At 43.3% G+C, this 19,916-nt stretch overlaps 4 protein-coding genes across 11 annotated transcripts in view; all 4 read right to left on the reverse strand.

Moving 5' to 3' along the window:
* LOC132465763 (protocadherin gamma-C5-like) overlaps positions 1 to 19,916 on the reverse strand; it is a 284,228-nt gene that overhangs the window by 209,320 nt on the left and 54,992 nt on the right. The window contains exon 1 of one of the 8 annotated variants that reach the window (XM_060062551.1): positions 698 to 3,227. The exons of the other annotated variants lie outside the window; for them this stretch is intronic. Coding sequence (XP_059918534.1) covers positions 698 to 3,085 — 2,388 coding nt within the window. The 5' untranslated portion in view covers positions 3,086 to 3,227. Of the gene's footprint in view, positions 1 to 697; positions 3,228 to 19,916 lie in introns of those variants that run through there. 8 annotated transcript variants of the gene reach the window in all.
* Positions 1 to 19,916, reverse strand: part of LOC132465791 (protocadherin gamma-A2-like) — a 124,132-nt gene that overhangs the window by 52,251 nt on the left and 51,965 nt on the right. The gene's annotated exons all lie outside the window — the stretch shown is intronic.
* On the reverse strand, positions 4,044 to 6,747 carry LOC132465781 (protocadherin beta-15-like). The gene has a single exon (XM_060062587.1). It carries the CDS (start codon positions 6,745 to 6,747, stop codon positions 4,285 to 4,287), a length of 2,463 nt encoding a protein of 820 aa, XP_059918570.1. The 3' UTR covers positions 4,044 to 4,284.
* On the reverse strand, positions 7,818 to 19,870 carry LOC132465807 (protocadherin beta-15-like). Its single transcript, XM_060062611.1, has 2 exons — positions 17,138 to 19,870; positions 7,818 to 9,576 (listed from the first exon to the last, which is right to left on the reverse strand). The coding sequence occupies exons 1-2, from the start codon at positions 17,791 to 17,793 to the stop codon at positions 7,833 to 7,835; spliced, it is 2,400 nt and encodes a 799-aa protein (XP_059918594.1). The 5' UTR covers positions 17,794 to 19,870; the 3' UTR covers positions 7,818 to 7,832.

Genomic DNA, 19,916 nt, shown 5'->3' on the forward strand with positions numbered 1-19,916 from the left:
ATCCATGAATAATAGCACTTAAATTGTCTAGTATTTACCAAGGCATTACAACGTTAAACCGCTTTGAATGGACATCCCAGAACCATGGACAGCGACATATCATGTAGTAGGTCAGTATTAACAGAGATCCATCAGACAGAGCTCAAGCATGCAGGTCGTTCAACACCTCAGTCAGTCCTTCACATATTATAGCAGTAACATAGTGGTTGGAGCAGCTAACACACAGTGTTATAATGATAAAATCCTCAGTTAACAAGTACTAGATGCTGAATCCTCCAAACACTCAACAACAAAGTGGGACTAGTTGTGACGGACTGGGAAAGTAATAGCGGGAAGTATAAAACCAACAATATCGCATGGAAACAAGACAGGATGGAAACAAGACATCCGTCACTGCTTCTTCAGAAAGAAACTTGTTTCGTACCACAATAATGTTCCTAAGATGGACGGCCTTAATAATTGGATTGCACCATAATAGTAACCAACAGCAGCAGATGAAAGGTGCAACTATGCAAGATATGTAAAAACAATAGAATCATGTGTGACAGAAAAGACAACATTTATGAAAAAAAGATGCATGATCCAATGTTGAACTGCCAAAGAGAGCGCCCAATATGAGCTGCTAGAGAGAGAAGCTGAAGGACCATATTTCTAAGTGAGAACATATTAGGAGTTGAAACACACGTTATTTCTTTACCTCAGGGGAAACATCCAGGTCTCCAAACACTTCTTCAAAGTCTGTTGGATTTTTTCTCAGGGTCTGGTCTGCAGGCAGTGTGTTGTCATTGTAAGATGTGACAAATTTAAAGTCACTTGTTCTAGATCCAGTGGTTAAATACGCATCATAATTATATGTGCTGCGTAAAGTTCCAGTGCCGTCCACATCTGCGTAGTTTGGAGGGAGATAAGAGCTGGGAATAGCAACCGCTCCATCAAATAACAGTCTGGGCTTTCTCCTCCGGCAAAACCTCAATCCCAGAATGATAATAATGAAAGTCAGGAAAAAGGTGGAGACGGATACCAGCGCGATGATCAGATAAGATGTTAATTTAGAACTGCTATCTTCATAAGCCATGTCCTTCAGTTCTGGTACTTCAGCCAAGTTATCAGAAATCAGTAAAAACATGGAACATGTAGCAGAGAGGGAGGGCTGTCCGTTATCCTTTACAGCGACTACAATGTTCTGTTTCATGTTGTCAGAATCAGAAATGTCTCGCTGGGTCCTGATCTCCCCACTGTGAAGGTCGATTTTGAAGAGTCCCGGATCAGTGGACTTAATGATCTGATAGGACAGCCAGGCGTTCTGTCCAGAGTCCCCATCAACTGCTATCACCTTGGAAACCAGAGAACCTCCTTGTGCAGCTTTGGGTACCAGTTCAGTCATGAAGGAGTTTCCCTCCGGGGCGGGGTAAAGTATCTGAGGAGTGTTGTCATTTACATCCATTATGAAGACACTCACAGTCACGTTGCTGCTGAGTGGAGGAGAACCGTTGTCTCGTGCCATTACATAGACTTTAAAGCTCCTAAACTGTTCATAATCAAAGGACCTGACACTTTGGATCACTCCGGTGTCTCCGTTAACAGATAGATAAGAGGAGACTGGAGCACCGTTGACTTCACCAGGTAAAAGAGAATAGATCACTGTACCGTTTTGTCTCCAGTCTGGGTCATGGGCCTTAATAGAACACAGGCTGTGGCCCGGTTTGTTGTTCTCAGGGACATAGCTGCTATACGACTGCTCCTCAAACACAGGTGGGTTGTCGTTGACGTCAGCTACTGAGATGTGAACAACGTTAACTGACGACAGAGGAGGAGAGCCCTCATCGGTGGCAGATATTGTAATGTTGTATTCAGACACCAGTTCCCTGTCTAGTTTCTCTGTTGTTACCAAAGAATAATAGTTTTTAATCGAAGGAATCAGTTTAAAAGGAACATGTTGCTGAAGAGAACACCTAACCTTTCGGTTTTTCTCTGAATCTCTATCCTGCACGTTGATAATTCCCACCTCCGTACCAGGAGATGCATTTTCTGGTACTGGATTGGATAACGATTTCAAGGCTATAACAGGGGAATTGTCATTAACATCGGTAATTCTTACAATTACTTTAGCGTCTGAAGAAATACCAAACCCATCTTTTGCCTGAACAATAATCTCATATTTTGATCCCTCCTCAAAGTCTATATCACCTGCAACAAATATTTCTCCGGTCTGTCGATCGAGGGAGAACAGTTTTCGTGACTTTTCAGACACCCGTCCTAGTCCGTACGTAACTTCTCCATTAACACCCTCGTCTGCGTCAGAAGCGCTAACGGTGATTACAGGGGTTCTAATCGCAGTGTTTTCAGGCAGACTGGCCTCATACACGGCCTGACTAAACACTGGGGCGTTATCATTATCGTCCAACACAGTGACGTCTATCGCTAATGTGCCTGATCTCTGAGGAGAACCACCATCCAGAGCCGAAAGTAATAATTTGATTTCCTTCTGCTCTTCTCTATCTAACTCCTTTTCTAAAACTAATTCTCCAAATTTAGTCCCATCACTAGACGTTTGTATATTGAACAGAAAGTGGTCATTCCGTTTAAGAGTGTAAGTCTGAACACCGTTTTGGCCCGTATCTTCATCATGAGCTGCATCGACGCGATACCGCGCTCCTTTGTCAGCCGATTCTCTGATTTCCAGCTTTATTCTGTCAGTTGGGAAACTCGGTGCGTTGTCGTTTATGTCTTGTATCTGTAATGATACACGGTGCAATTCTAATGGTGATTCTAAAAGCAGCTCGAATTTAAGAACACACGAAGGCTTTTCTCCGCATTGTTCCTCACGGTCGATTCTCTCTGAAACAATGAGCTCTCCGCTCCGAAGATTGACGTCACAATACATCCGTTCGTTTTCTTCTGTTTCAATACGAGCCTTCCGAGCAGACAATACGTCCAATGTAAGTCCCAGGTCCTTGGCGATATTCCCGATTACAGATCCACCCTTCATCTCCTCTTGAACAGTATAGTCCAGGTCGCCATGAACGTGATTCAGCGCAGATAATATGAATGAAAACACGCAAAGACCCAATCCTTTGTATTCCATCCTTGTATATCAAGTATGTAATAATATAAAATATGGTTTCGTGATTTATATCCTCGTCTAAATAAATGTATTTGATCGAAAAAAGGGAAAGACCATCAGCCCTTAATAGCCCGAAGTTTTTCGACGAATCTCCGGGTTTGTCTGCCTTCTGCTCTCTTCAGGAGGTGGATGGGGAAAGGCTGACGATTATATCACGTTGGAATCTATTGTTGGTGAATAGCGACACCTTGAGTCATAACAGAGTATAAACATATAAAAGTGGCGTTAGCTCATGTAACACCAAACGCTATTATATTTACTTGTGCTTTTTGTTTTTTCTTCTGACTGAGTTAAACAATAACTTACGACATATTCGCACCACGTGGAATGGGTAACAGACTAATTCTGACTAGTGAAACAATTTTCCCTTCACATAAATTGGATGTGTGGCCAATATGGCATTCACGATGGCAAAGCAATGGGATACAGAACAAAAGCGATCCCAGAACCATGGACAGCGACATAGCATGCAGTCGTCAGCAGTAACAGAGCTCAATCAGACATAGCACAGCATGCAGACTGTTCAACACCACAGTCAATCCTCTACATAATGTAGCAGTAACATAGTGGTTAGAGCAGCCAACACATAGTGGCACAATGCAGTCCTTAGATGAAACGGTCATCTCTGCTGAATAGATGCTGAAGCCCCTAAAGACTCAACAACAAAGTTGGACTATTGGTTACAGACTGGGCAGAGAGAAGTTTACAGGGGGAAGAAAAATAATAATTATAATAATGCATAGAAACCAGACAGGAGGATTTCTGTGACAATAAGGGTATTGTCAGGGGTTTCTTGGACAATCACTAATCTATGGGCCAAATCCATTCAAAGATATCTATTCGAACAGTGTAGATAGAAAGTCGTCAATTTAAAATGACCTATCAACTTTTTTCATTGAACTCTAAATAGAAGTTAAGGTGGTTACTTACAATTATAGCACTGAAAGAAAGGAAGGAAGGAAGGAAGGTTAAATCCATAACTGCTTTTCAGCAAAAACTTTGTTTCACACACTCATTAAGCATATAAAAATGCAGTAATGTAGGACTACTAATAGGAATGCAACATCAAAATAACAAACTATGAAACGGAATCACACATGTGATTTAACCATGGGGGCCAGCAAAGACAAAAACATGCCTGACACAGCTCGTTGCAACCGTCAAACGGTCATTTCAAAACTATTTACTTTGAATAAAAAATGTATTTCTGTTTTTTTATTTTCCACAATGCCTACCTCAGGGGAAACATCAAGGTCTCCAAACACTTCTTCAAAGTCTGTTGGATTTTTTCTCAGGGTCTGGTCTGCAGGCAGTGTGTTGTCATTGTAAGACGTGACAAATTTAAAGTCACTTGTTCTCGATCCAGTGGTTAAATACGCATCATAATTATATGCGCTGCGTAAAGTCCCAGTGCCGTCCACATCTGCGTAGTTTGGAGGGAGATAAGAGCTGGGAATTGCAACCGCTCCATCAAATAACAGTCTGGGCTTTCTCCTCCGACAAAACCTCAATCCAAGAATGATAATAATGAAAGTCAGGAAAAAGGTGGAGACGGATACCAGCGCGATGATCAGATAAGATGTTAATTTAGAACTGCTGTCTTCATAAGCCATGTCCTTCAGTTCTGGTACTTCAGCCAAGTTATCAGAAATCAGTAAAAACATGGAACATGTAGCAGAGAGGGAGGGCTGTCCGTTATCCTTTACAGCGACTACAATGTTCTGTTTCATGTTGTCAGAATCAGAAATGTCTCTCTGGGTCCTGATCTCCCCACTGTGAAGATCGATTTTGAAAAGTCCCGGATCAGTGGACTTAATGATCTGATAGGACAGCCAGGCGTTCTGTCCAGAGTCCCCATCAACTGCTATCACCTTGGAAACCAGAGAACCTCCTTGTGCAGCTTTGGGTACCAGTTCAGTCATGAAGGAGTTTCCCTCTGGGGCAGGGTAAAGTATTTGAGGAGTGTTGTCATTTACATCCGTTATGAAGACACTCACAGTCACGTTGCTGCTGAGTGGAGGAGAACCGTTGTCTCGTGCCATTACATAGACTTTAAAACTCCCAAACTGTTCATAATCAAACGACCTGACACTTTGGATCACTCCGGTGTCTCCATTAACAGATAAATAAGAGGAGACTGGAGCACCGTTGACTTCACCAGGTAAAAGAGAATAGATCACTGTACCGTTTTGTCTCCAGTCTGGGTCATGGGCCTTAACAGAACACAGGCTGTGGCCCGGTTTGTTGTTCTCAGGGACATAGCTGCTATACGACTGCTCCTCAAACAAAGGTGGGTTGTCGTTGACGTCAGCTATTGAGATGTGAACAACTTTAACTGACGACAGAGGAGGAGAGCCCTCGTCGATAGCAGTAATTGTAATGTTGTATTCAGACACCAGTTCCCTGTCTAGTTCCTTTGTTGTTACCAAAGAATAATAGTTTTTAATTGACGGAATAAGTTTAAAAGGAACATGTTGCTGAAGAGAACACCTAACCTTTCGGTTTTTCTCTGAATCTCGATCCTGCACGTTAATAAGGCCCACCTCCGTACCAGGTGATGCATTTTCTCGTACAGGATTGGATAACGATTTCAAAGCAATGACTGGGGCATTATCATTAATATCGGTAATTCTTACAATTACTTTAGCGTCTGAAGAAATGCCAAATCCATCTTTTGCTTGAACAATAATCTCATATTTTGATCCCTCCTCAAAGTCTATATCACTTGCAACAAAAATCTCTCCAGTCTGTCGATCAAGGGAAAACAGTTTTCGTGACTTGTCAGACACCCGTCCTAGTCCGTACGTAACTTCCCCATTAACACCCTCGTCTGCGTCAGAAGCGCTTACGGTGATTACAGGAGTTTTTATCGGTATGTTTTCAGCAAGGCTGGCCTCATACACTGCCTGACTAAACACTGGGGCGTTGTCATTAGCGTCCAACACAGTAACGTAAATTGCTACAGTGCCTGATCTCTGAGGAGAACCACCATCTAGAGCCGAAAGTAATAATTTAATTTCCTTCTGCTCCTCTCGATCTAATTCCTTGTCTAAAACTAATTCTCCATATTTAGTACCGTCACTTGACGTTTGTATATTGAAAACAAAGTGGTCATTCCGGTTGAGAGTGTAACTCTGAACACCGTTTTGGCCTATATCTTCATCATGGGCCGCATCGACGCGATACCGAGCTCCTTTGACAGCAGATTCACTGATTTCCAGCTTTATTCTGTCTGTTGGGAAAATCGGTGCATTGTCGTTTATGTCTTTTATCTGTAGTGATACACGGTGTAATTCCAAAGGAGATTCCAAAAGCAGCTCGAATTTAAGAACACATGACGGCTTTTCTCCGCATTGTTCCTCTCTGTCGATTCTCTCTGAAACAATGAGCACTCCGCTTCGAAGACTGACATCACAATACCTCCGTTCGTTTTCCTCTGATTCAATACGAGCCTTCCTAGTAGATATTACGTCCAATGTAAGTCCCAGATCCTTGGCGATATTCCCGATAACAGATCCGCGCTTCATTTCCTCTTGAACCGAATAGCTCAGGTCGCCATGAACGAAATGCAGTCCAAACAATAAAAATAAAAAGCCACAATGGCCCAACCGATTGTGTTCCATTGTAAAACAGAATAATATACTATATAACTACTGTTTCGAGACTGCCAACAACGCTATTATGAAATGGATTTGATCGAAGGAACGACACGATCATTCGACTTAAATACTGCTGTAGAACGGTGTCCAAGCTTAGCCTTCTGCTTGCGTCAATAGGTGGTGGGTCGAAATGCTGAAGATTGTATTTGATGAACTCAATTGCTGGTGCAGAGCGACACCATGAGTCAGTATGCAGAATAACATATTGAGATAGGATGTAAATCATATAACACCAAATAAGCCTACTATTGAATTCCGTTTTCCTTTCACCGTCGTATTTTATGGTCTTTGAATATAGCCTAAGAAAAATAAACAACACAGGCTTTTTTCTATGTTGAAAAAAAACATTTGATATTGTTAAAATTATCCATAAATAATAGCACTTAAATGGTATAGTATTTACGAAGGCATTACAACGTTAAACCGCTTTGAATGGACATCCCAGAACCATGGACAGCGACATATCATGTAGTTGGTCATTATTAACAGAGATCCATCAGACAGAGCTCAAGCATGCAGGTCGTTCAACACCTCAGTCAGTCCTTCACATATTATAGCAGTAACATAGTGGTTGGAGCAGCTAACACACAGTGTTATAATGATAAAATCCTCAGTTAACAAGTACTAGATGCTGAATCCTCCAAACACTCAACAACAAAGTGGGACTAGTTGTGACGGACAGGGAAAGTAATAGGGGGAAGTATAAAACCAACAATATCGCATGGAAACAAGACAGGATGGAAACAAGACATCCTTCACTGCTTCTTCAGAAAGAAACTTGTTTCGTACCACAATAATGTTCCTAAAATAGACGCCTTAATAATTGGATTGCACCATAATAGTAACCAACAGCAGCAGATGAAAGGTGCAACTATGCAAGATATGTAAAAACAATAGAATCATGTGTGACAGCAAAGACAACATTTATGAAAAAAAGATGCATGATCCAATGTTGAACTGCAAAAGAGAGCGCCCAATATGAGCTGCTAGAGAGAGAAGCTGAAGGACCATATTTCTAAGTGAGAACATATTAGGAGTTGAAACACACGTTATTTCTTTACCTCAGGGGAAACATCCAGGTCTCCAAACACTTCTTCAAAGTCTGTTGCATTTTTTCTCAGGGTCTGGTCTGCAGGCAGTGTGTTGTCATTGTAAGATGTGACAAATTTAAAGTCACTTGTTCTCGATCCAGTGGTTAAATAGGCATCATAATTATATGCGCTGCGTAAAGTTCCAGTGCCGTCCACATCTGCGTAGTTTGGAGGGAGATAAGAGCTGGGAATAGCAACCGCTCCATCAAATAACAGTCTGGGCTTCCTCCTCCGACAAAACCTCAATCCCAGAATGATAATAATGAAAGTCAGGAAAAAGGTGGAGACGGATACCAGCGCGATGATCAAATAAGATGTTAATTTAGAACTGCTATCTTCATAAGCCATGTCCTTCAGTTCGGGTACTTCAGCCAAGTTATCAGAAATCAGTAAAAACATGGAACATGTAGCAGAGAGGGAGGGCTGTCCATTATCCTTTACAGCGACAACAATGTTCTGTTTCATGTTGTCAGAATCAGAAATGTCTCGCTGGGTCCTGATCTCCCCACTGTGAAGATCGATTTTGAAGAGTCCCGGATCAGTGGACTTAATGATCTGATAGGACAGCCAGGCATTCTGTCCAGAGTCCCCATCAACTGCTATCACCTTAGAAACCAGAGAACCTCCTTGTGCAGCTTTGGGTACCAGTTCAGTCATGAGGGAGTTTCCCTCTGGGGCGGGGTAAAGTATCTGAGGAGTGTTGTCATTTACATCCATTATGAAGACACTCACAGTCACGTTGCTGCTGAGTGGAGGAGAACCGTTGTCTCGTGCCATTACGTAGACTTTAAAGCTCCTAAACTGTTCATAATCAAATGACCTGACACTTTGGATAACTCCGGTATCCCCGTTAACAGATAGATAAGAGGAGACTGGAGCACCGTTGACTTCACCAGGTAAAAGAGAATAGATCACTGTACCGTTTTGTCTCCAGTCTGGGTCATGGGCCTTAACAGAACACAGGCTGTGGCCCGGTTTGTTGTTCTCAGGGACATAGCTGCTATACGACTGTTCCTCAAACACAGGTGGGTTGTCGTTGACGTCAGCTATTGAGATGTGAACAACCTTGACTGACGTCAGAGGAGGAGAGCCCTCATCGGTGGCGGATATTGTAATGTTGTATTCAGACACTAGTTCTCTGTCTAGTTTCTCTGTTGTTACCAAAGAATAATAGTTTTTAATTGAAGGAATAAGTTTAAAAGGAACATGTTGCTGAAGAGAACACCTAACCTTTCGGTTTTTCTCAGAATCTCTATCCAGCACGTTAATAAGGCCCACCTCCGTACCAGGTGACACGTTCTCAGGTACGGGATTGGTCGATGACTTCAGCGATATAACTGGGGTATTGTCATTAACATCAGTTATACTTATTATCACTTTAGTATCAGAAGAAAGACCATATCCATCTTTTGCCTGCACAAATATTTCATATTTTGATCCCTCCTCAAAATCTATGTCACCGGCGACAAATATCTCCCCAGTCAGTCGATCAAGTGTAAACAATTTACGTGTTTTATCAGATACCCGGCTCAGTCCGTATGTGACGTCACCATTAACGCCCTCGTCCGCGTCTGTTGCGCTTACGGCCACCACAAGGGTTTTTAACGCAGCGTTTTCAGGCAGACTGGCTTCATACACGGCCTGACTAAACACTGGGGCGTTATCATTAGCGTCCAACACAGTGACGTGTATGACCACTGTAAGAGCCATTTTCCTGTTTTTCAGTTATGTTGTAATGTCTGTGTTGACCACTGAGTGGTGTTGCAGTATTGCGGGTACAGGTGTAAAAGGGACGTCATTTGGGGTACCTCTGTTGTTTGACCCCGGAAGGGCATACGGTTTTTGACCGCAAGAAAGTAATGTTGTTGTTATGTCACTGAGGATCTATAAATGCATTCCGTATTCCATTGCAATTGGTGTTACGTTTGGGAGGAAATAAACGGGTTGTAAACCGGAGACGATCGCACGGATCAATCATTGCTTCACGTAGCTGCATAGTAGGCTAATGGAAACATCAACACAGCGCGTCAACCAGGTCACCCGGGAGTCAAACCACACGGAGCACACCCATTGGATGTGGCTCGTATACTTGTCAAAAACCCGCCGTTTATTCAAAACTGCCGGTTGGAACTGTAGGAAACCTTCGGCACGTAAGGCAACTGGTGGCACAAGGACTTTGAAAGCTATTGGTAGCTTAGTGCAGCTTCGACTGTCGTACCTTTTGGAGGACGTTTGCGGGTTGCAGAAGGACCGGGAAGCTGTCGGGATTTCGGCTGCGCTGGAGTGCGTCTGGAGGCTGCGGGATTTCGAGTAGAATCGCCTGCGGGAGCTGTCAGGACTTGCGCTACACCTGCATCATCGGGTCTAACCATGGGCTACGGTACTAACGCTGGAGGCTACGGCTGTGGAGTGGACTACATCGTACACAAGCTACTGGACGGCGCACAACACAAAATTTAGAGAGCAGGTATTTGTGGAGCCACACACATGCCCGGGCTTTAAATCCAATGCATTGGTGACAAACTGACAGGACGGTAGACTTTGCATTGACTTGACTTTGTGTTTCAAACTATTGAACTGATTTGTGACTGTTGTTCTAATGGAGGGAAACGCAGCATCAGACATTGTCAACGGGACTGGTAAAATACCAACAGCTAAAAAAGCAATCAGTGTTACTGGTGGTGCTGAAACACTGCCACTAAAGCGGGTGGTCAAACTTACAGCAAAAGCGTTGGTTGGTAAACTAGATATTTTACAAAAGGAAAGAAAAAACAAACTAAATACAGCAGATGTTATAAGAAAAACAATACAATGTCTAATGTTGAATAATGATGAAACAGAGGTAAAAAATGCTCTTGACAAACTGATAACGGTGTGTAATGAGGCTAAATTCAGCCATGATTCTTTGTTGACCCTATTGCCGTCTGAAGAGAAGGTGAAGCATGAAACATGGTTTAAAGCAAAAATGTTGTCAAATAATGGTTCTATTGCTGATGCTAAAAAGTGGTTTTTGTGTCATGGTCATTTAACTTTACATGAAAATGTTCATGTGGAGGATGGTATCTGTCCTGATGACAGTATTTCAAATGTGGGTAGCAAACACTCTAGTCAAAGGAGCCACCGCAGTGGGAGATCAAGCACTGCATCCTCTGGACGGATAATGGCTGAGGCCGACAGAGCTGCACTTCTCGCTCGCCAAGCAGCCCTAAAAGAAAAACATGCTCTGGAGGAACAGCAACAACAGCTAAAAAGCAAAATGGAGGAACAGCAACAACAGCTAAAAAGCAAAATGGATGAGCAAGAACAACAGCTGAGGAGGAAAAGAGAGGAGCTTGACTTGAAATCCGACCTTGCTGCATCCAATGCAAAGCTGGCAGTACTGCAGGCGTGGGAAACAAAAAGTTATTCTTCCAAAGGCTCAGATGGTATGAATTCCTATTTTGAAAAAGGAAAAAAGAAAGAGGACTCTGTCGTTGTCCTAAACCCCATGGTGAAGGAGTATGAGCCTACATGCAGGCCTGTGCAACAAATTCACTGGGCACAATCATCATTACCACCAGACAATCATACATCAATGGACGTAAGGCCAAAACAACCTGTGCAATTGTTAGGAAACATCATAGCAACATCACAGCATGCACAGTGCCAGCCTACAGTTGCTCAGTCAAACGATGGACCAAGACAACATGGTAGCCATCAAAATCTTCCTGACGACATAATTAACATCATGAGCAGACAAAATGAAATTACTGCTGCTCTGGTGCAACAACAGCATTACTTGTCTCTACCACCGAGAGATATTCCTACCTTTGAAGGACACCCTCTCACATACAGGTCATTCATAAAGGCATTCGAGCAAGGAGTGGAAGGAAAGGCAAGCAATGCTGATTGTCTATACTATCTGGAGCAATATACGAGAGGACAGCCGCGAGAGTTGGTGCGTAGCTGCCAGCATATGGATCCTGAGAGTGGCTATGGAGTGGCTAAGGGTCTTCTACAAGAACATTTTGGGAACCACTATACGATTGCAACTGCTTATATGGAGAAAGCTTTGGCCTGGCCATCAATTAAACCTGAAGATGTGGATGCACTCCAAGCCTATTCATTGTTTTTGCGTGGTTGCTGCAATGCTATGGAGGATCTCCAGTACTTACAAGAACTTGATATGCCAGTTAACATGAGGGCCATTATTTCCAAGCTACCATTTAAAATGAGGGATCAGTGGAGAGCAAGAGCTCATGATGCAATGGAAAGAACAAATGACAGAGCACACATCAAAGACCTAGTGTCGTTTGTTGAACGCCATGTTAGAATTCTGTCAGACCCATTGTTTGGTAATATACAGGACTCCGGGTTTGGAGCTGCAGGGTCAAAGACTTTCACCAGGTTTACCTCACAGCCTAGGAGCAGAGTTAAGGAAAGTATTTTTGCCACTACAGTAGCTTCTACAAACGTCACTGAAAGAATTAAAGAAGAAACAAAAATGGAAAAAGCTGGATGCCTCTGCTGTTCTCGTGGGCATTCATTGGACGAATGTAAGGAGCTCATTGGAAAAGGACACAAAGACAAAATTCAATTTTTGCGTGAAAAAGGAGTTTGTTTCGCATGTTTATGCGTGGGTCACATGAGCCGTTACTGCGAGAGGCGCATGATATGCAAGATCTGTGGTCAAACTCACCCTACCTTGCTTCATATAAAAAGGCAACCAGCTATGGACCAGCAAGAGGAACCTTCCAATGAACAGCCTGCTATAGTTACAACATGTGGACATACAGGGGCCGGTAGGGACCAGTGCGCTTTGTCTATCCTTCCTGTGAGGGTGAAAGCTTCAAAGGGAAATAACATCATAACCACATACGCATTTCTGGATCCCGGCAGCTCAGGCACCTTTTGTTCGGAAAATCTAATGAAGAAACTGAATGCTGCGGGCAACAAAATCAGCTTCCTGTTACGCACAATGGGGCAAGAAACAGTGAAGACTGCTTATTGCTTAGCTGGGTTGGAGGTTGCTGGGCTTGACAGCAGTGATTTCTATGCACTTCCAGATGTTCTCACACAGGAGAAGATCCCAGTGACTGCCGATGACATAGTGACACAGGAAGATCTGTCTCAGTGGCCATACCTAGAAAAGGTACACATCCCAAGCATCAAGGCAAATGTTGATCTACTGATTGGAACTAATGCTCCAAGGTTATTGGAACCATGGCAGGTTGTCAACAGCTGTGGGAATGGCCCATATGCTATTAGAACTGTGCTAGGATGGTCAGTAAATGGTCCACTAAATGGAAACTGTGGCACCATGGAGGAAAAATTTCCCTCTGCTACCGTTAACAGGATTGCTGTGCATAAACTGGAGGAAATGCTGGCTGCTCAGTACAACCATGACTTCAACGACAAGAATCTGGAGGACGAACAAATGTCAAGAGAAGAAACTAGGTTCTTGGAAATTGTCAGCCATTCAGCAAAGCTGGTTGACGGGCATTACAGCCTGAAATTGCCTTTTAGGAAAGAGCAGCTCATGCTCCCAAATAATTTGTTGGTGGCCAAGCAAAGGATTTTGGGACTCAAGAGAAGGTTTGAGAAGGATGAGCAGTTTCATCAGGAGTATGCAAGCTTCCTTACTGACGTCATTGACAGAGGTTATGCAGAGAAAATACCTCAGCACCAGTTGCGTTGTGAAGAAGGAAAGGTTTGGTATATCCCCCATCATGGCGTCTATCATCCTAGCAAAAAAACCCTGCGAGTGGTGTTTGACTGTGGAGCAACATTTAAAGGAAGATCTTTGAACAACGAGCTCTTCCAGGGTCCCAACCTTACATGCGGTCTGCTCGGAGTGCTCACTCGGTTCAGACAGGAGCCTGTAGCTTTGATGGGAGATATCCAACAGATGTTTTATCAGGTAAATGTTGCAGAAACAGACAAAAACTTCCTCCGTTTCTTGTGGTGGCCTGAGGGTGACCTAAACCAAGAAATTGCAGAGCACAGGATGACGGTCCACCTGTTTGGGGCAGTTTCATCCCCCAGCTGCGCTTGCTACGCACTCAGGAAGACGGCAGAAGACAATCAGGCGTCATTCCCTGCTGAGGTGATTAAGACAGTCAGGCAAAACTTCTATGTCGATGATTGCTTAAAAAGCACATCTTCCGAAGAAGAAGCCATTCAGGCAATTAAAGATCTCACAGCTCTCTGTCAAAAGGGAGGATTCCATCTGACTAAGTGGGTCAGTAACAGCAGGACGGTGCTGCGGACAGTGCCAGAGGAACACAGAGCAAAGGACTTAAAGGCATTGGACTTGGATAGAGACAATCTTCCCTTGGAGAAAGCCCTTGGTCTCCAGTGGTGCATCGAGAGGGACTCCTTTCAGTTCAGGACGCTGGTGAAAAACGGTCCTGAAACAAGACGTGGCATGCTGTCCATACTTAGTTCAGTGTACGATCCTTTGGGGTTTATTGCACCAGTCACATTGCCTGGCAAAATCTTGTTGCAGGAGCTATGCAGGAGGAACTCTGGATGGGATGACAGCGTACCTGGTGACATACTGCAGCAGTGGACTAAGTGGCTGGAAGAGCTTAGCAGGTTGTCAGAATTTAATATCAGAAGGTGCATCAAGCCAACAGAGTTTGGACAGCCTACACTTGCCCAGCTGCATCACTTCTCCGATGCAAGTGAAGGAGGATACGGCATCGTTAGTTACGTAAGGTTGGAGAATAACAGGAACGAGGTTCACGTGGCATTCCTGCTTGGCAAAGCGCGGGTAACACCAATAAAGCCGATCACCATTCCACGTTTGGAGCTTACTGCCGCAGTTCTTGCTGCTCGTGTAGACAGATTGTTGAGAGCGGAGCTGCAGTTGCAGTTGGAAGACTCATGCTTCTGGACTGATAGTACTTCAGTACTGAAGTACATAAGGAATGAGGACCGGCGCTTTCATACCTTTGTAGCAAACAGGGTGACAACTATCAGAGACGCTACAAAGGTGTCACAGTGGAAGTATGTGAACACAAAAGATAACCCAGCTGACGACGCATCCAGAGGTATGAAAGTCGAAGATCTACTGGCTCGCAGCAGGTGGATTGAAGGGCCCAACTTTCTTTGGAAGCCAGAAAGGTATTGGCCAGAAAATATAATAGAAATCAGCATCCCACTGGACGACCCTGAAGTTAAGAAAGACTTCACGGTGAATGCTGTTATCACCAAGGAATCAACGAATGCGACTGACCAACTAATTACATACTTCTCAGATTGGAGGAAGCTCAAGGTTGCAGTAGCCTGGTTCCGGAAGGTGCAAAGTACCCTCTTGAAATTAAGTCAAAGGAGAAAGGAGCTGCAGGCCTCTGATGCAAACAACCAACCCGCTCATGTACAGTTGGAGATGAGGAAGGCAAGAGGTGCAGTTGGGGACCAGAGCATAACGTCGGAGGATCTTGTGGAGGCAGAAATTGTGATTGTTCGCTTCGCTCAGCAGCAGCGGTTTAAGGCGGAAATTGATGCACTCTCATCAGGAAAGTTGGCAGTCCGCAAAGAAAGTCCTATTTACAAACTAGATCCTTGTCTGGAGAACGACCTGCTTCGAGTTGGAGGAAGGCTCAGTAGGGCAGCTCTGCCAGAAGAAGTCAAGCATCCACTCATCCTCACTAAAGACCAGCATATTTCGACTCTTATTCTCAGGCATATCCACCAGCAACTGGGTCATAGTGGTAGAAACCACACACTATCCAAACTCAGGAGGAAATACTGGATCACAAAGGCTCCTTCAGCAATAAGAAAGGTCATAAATGATTGTTGGACGTGCAGACTCCACGCTGCAAGAGTAGGTGAACAAAAAATGGCAGACCTGCCTTTAGAAAGGACTTTGCCTGACCTACCTCCTTTCACAAGTGTTGGTGTAGACTTCTTTGGCCCTATCGAGGTGAAGAGAGGAAGAAGCCTCTGTAAACGCTACGGGGTGATTTTTACCTGTTTGGCGAGTAGAGCTGTGCACCTGGAGGTTGCAAACTCGCTGGATACTGATGCGTGCATTAATGCTTTGCGGCGCTTCATAAGTAGAAGAGGCCAAGTTTCTCATATGCTATCCGACAATGGTACCAATTTCGTTGGAGCAAATAGAGAACTGAAGGAGGCTCACGCTGCACTTAATCATGAACAGATTCAAAGATCTCTCATTCCAGCAGGAGTGGAATGGAAATTCAATCCTCCAGGGGCATCTCATTTTGGCGGAATTTGGGAGCGCATGATTCGTACAATAAGGCGTGTTCTCAAATCTGTATTGCACCAGCAGCAATTGGACGACGACGGCCTCCACACGGTTCTCTGTGAAGTTGAGGCCATAGTAAATGACCGGCCCATCACCCAGCTGTCCGAGGATCCCAATGATCTTGAACCTCTCACACCAAACCATATCCTCCTCCTGAAAGGCAAACCTGCATTACCACCTGGGGTGTTTGTGAAACAAGACCTGTATGCAAAGAGAAGGTGGAGACAGGTTCAATATATATCTGATCTGTTCTGGAAACGATGGGTTCAAGAGTACCTCCCTCTGCTGCAAGAACGGCAAAAATGGAACAGAGAAAAAAGGAATTTGGTGCCAGGAGACATTGTCATAGTCATGGATTCGGCTGCACCTCGTGGCTCTTGGCTGCTCGGACGAGTAGTCGAGACCTTTCCCGACAAAAACGAGTTTGTACGGTCCGTTCGTCTTAAGACGAAGTTTAACACTGTGGTAAGACCAGTGACCAAATTGTGTCTGTTAAACGCAGCTCAAGATATCTGATGATAATGCAGTAATGCATGACTGGTATTAATGGCTCTTTGTTGTTTTGGTTTAAATGTTAGCTCCATCCGTCGCTTGCATTTAGGGGCCGGAGTGTAAGAGCCATTTTCCTGTTTTTCAGTTATGTTGTAATGTCTGTGTTGACCACTGAGTGGTGTTGCAGTATTGCGGGTACAGGTGTAAAAGGGACGTCATTTGGGGTACCTCTGTTGTTTGACCCCGGAAGGGCATACGGTTTTTGACCGCAAGAAAGTAATGTTGTTGTTATGTCACTGAGGATCTATAAATGCATTCCGTATTCCATTGCAATTGGTGTTACGTTTGGGAGGAAATAAACGGGTTGTAAACCGGAGACGATCGCACGGATCAATCATTGCTTCACGTAGCTGCATAGTAGGCTAATGGAAACATCAACACAGCGCGTCAACCAGGTCACCCGGGAGTCAAACCACACGGAGCACACCCATTGGATGTGGCTCGTATAACCACTATGCCTGATCTCTGAGGAGAACCTCCATCCAGAGCCGTGAGGAATAATTTAATATCTTGCTGCTCCTCTCTGTCTAATTCTTTATCGAGAATCAATTCTCCATATTTACTGCCAGCACTAGTAGTTTGTAAATTTAAAACAAAATTGTCATTCCTTTGCAGAGTGTAACTCTGAACACCGTTTTGGCCGATATCTTCATCATGAGCAGCATCCACTCTATATCGAGCACCTTTGTCTGCAGATTCACTGATTTCCAGCTTGATAATATCCGTAGGGAAAGTTGGCGTATTGTCGTTTATGTCTTGTATCTGTAGTGATACACGGTGTAATTCTAATGGAGATTCCAAAAGCAGCTCGAATTTAAGAACACACGACGGCTTTTCTCCGCATTGTTCCTCTCTGTCAATTCTCTCTGAAACAATGAGCTCTCCGCTTCGTAGATTGACATCACAATACCTCAGTTCGTTTTCCTCTGTTTCAATACGGGCCTTCCTAGTAGATAATATGTCCAATGTAAGTCCGAGGTCCTTGGCGATATTCCCGATAACAGATCCGCGTTTCATCTCCTCTTGAACCGAATAGCTCAGGTCGCCATGAACGTAATGCAGCACAAATAAGGAAAATAAAAATAAACGAAGACCCATCCCGCAATGTTCCATCCTCTTTATTCGAGTAATAGACAATATAGTCGATAGGTTCCGGTTTTCTAACAAAGCCCTAAGGTAATTGAATTGATAAAATATAAAGAAAGACCATCGGCCTTTGATATCCTACCGCTTTTCAAACGAAAATCTGCTTTGTCCTGCATGCTCTCGTCACGAGGTCGTGGGAGGAACGGCTAACTCTTATATTATCTTGCCGGACTGCTTTATTGCAGGTGCATAGCGGCCTCTTGAGGCATCAGGGTGTAAAGCACATTGAGAGGGGCTATAACTCACAACTCTTGGAACACCAAATAATCCATTGTTCAGTTCAGTTGTGCAGTCTACTTTTTTCTTTAAAGGACTTTGTATTATGACAACATGACATCACCCCATATGCACACCATATGTAGTGAAAATGTGTACTCATTCAAATGAACCCTAATCAACCCATTTTAAAAAAAAATAATTGAACTGTGCTTTCCTAATGAAATAGTTAAGACATGTACAACTCTATCTAAACCTTCCAGCACCATGGTCAGAGACACAGCAAGGAATAAGGCAGTAGAAGCAGGACCATAACCACAGGTGTGTGCAGAATGTACAACCACATCTTCAAGTAACCCCTCCACATAGTGCAGCAGAGCGTACTGCGGCGCTGGGAGCAACATACACAGATGCTCTGGGAGTACATAAAACCAATGGAGGGCAGGAGATGGACACTTCTAAGGGGCTGGATTCAAAACATCAGGAATAGTTGTGATGGGGGAGTAGGCCTGAAGTTAGAATAACTTAACGAGAAAGTATTTAAAATATACACGTTTTTAAGTGATGGTATACAAATTCCAACCCAGTCTCATGGAAATACGCGACACTGTCACGTCATTTCATCGATTAATTCGTCATCTGGGAACCATCATTTCAATTTTTTTGTGCCAAAAAAGCACAAATTTCATGGCAACGTCCGCTCGCGACACTGAGGCATCGACGCAGACTTTCATCCACATAGCCTACAAATAATCAGGACAATAGATGGCTAGATAAAATAAACTTTAAGACATAGGCCTACGATTTCAAAAAGAAGAGATGAAGCAGCTACCTTTTTTCCGTCGCAGTTGCCTACAGAGCAGCGCACCTGCAGTTAAATATATCCGTGAATTGTCACAAATTCTCAGAATCAAAGGTGAAAATAGAAACGGGTGGCCAAAACATATTGGCCACCCATATTGTTAGTTATCACAGACATTTTTTCTGTGTTTGTGTTGAAAAATCTTGAAACAAATGAGAAAAATAAACAGAAAATTATCTGTTGGCATAGGGACATTAGGTACATGAGTTTGAAATTTGTTCTTTTTGGCAAGAACATTTTGAAATGACGTGTCCCAGATCACGAATGAATAGATAAATTAAATGACGTGACAATGTCATGTATTTCTGTAAGACGGGGTTGCATATTCAGATCTGTGACCCACATCCCTGGACCACACACACACACACACACACACACACACACACACACACACACACACACACACACACACACACACACACACACACACACACACACACACACAGAATTGACAAGTAATGATCCATATCTATCAACTGTTAACATCCTGAACAGGAAACCGCTTCAATAGACGACCTCTATGAGGTGTATAAAATGAAGAATAACATAATCTGTCAATCTGTTGACCTGCTTTTTCAGAATTTTGCATAGTGAAGTCCACATTGAAAAGGTATTTCTAAATATTAAATAATATGATACTCATAACTGAGGTACACTGCATTTAATTAAAATTGTAAGTTATTATTGGTATTGTAAGGACAATATATACTGATTATTCATTATAATATAAACTTTATGATTGATTGCATTAAATTCAGTACATTATTTTTAACATCCTTATAACATTATCAGAGTTTCCCAGAGCTTTTCAATTGGTGTAGCTTTGATGATTATGCACAACTCATTATGGGAGGCTCACTGGTGCAACAGGGACAAACAGAACACAACGAGGGTAAAGATTGAACAAACATGTGTAGAAGCCATTTTGAAACATCAAACAGACCATAGTACGATGTATTAAATACGATAGACTTACAATAAACTTCCTAATTGAAACATACGTGTTGAATCA

The sequence above is a fragment of the Gadus macrocephalus genome, chromosome 10, assembly GCF_031168955.1.
Source record: "Gadus macrocephalus chromosome 10, ASM3116895v1".
NCBI lineage: Eukaryota > Metazoa > Chordata > Actinopteri > Gadiformes > Gadidae > Gadus > Gadus macrocephalus.

Bases quoted from the DNA above. Each gene is read 5' to 3' on its own strand.
- LOC132465781 (XM_060062587.1), bottom strand. From the start codon at position 6,747: ATGGAACACAATCGGTTGGGCCATTGTGGCTTTTTATTTTTATTGTTT.
- LOC132465807 (XM_060062611.1), bottom strand. From the start codon at position 17,793: ATGGAACATTGCGGGATGGGTCTTCGTTTATTTTTATTTTCCTTATTT. The intron at 9,577-17,137 runs CATAGTGGTTAT...GAAAATGGCTCT, and splicing joins GGTTCTCCTCAGAGATCAGG to TACAGTGGTCATACACGTCA.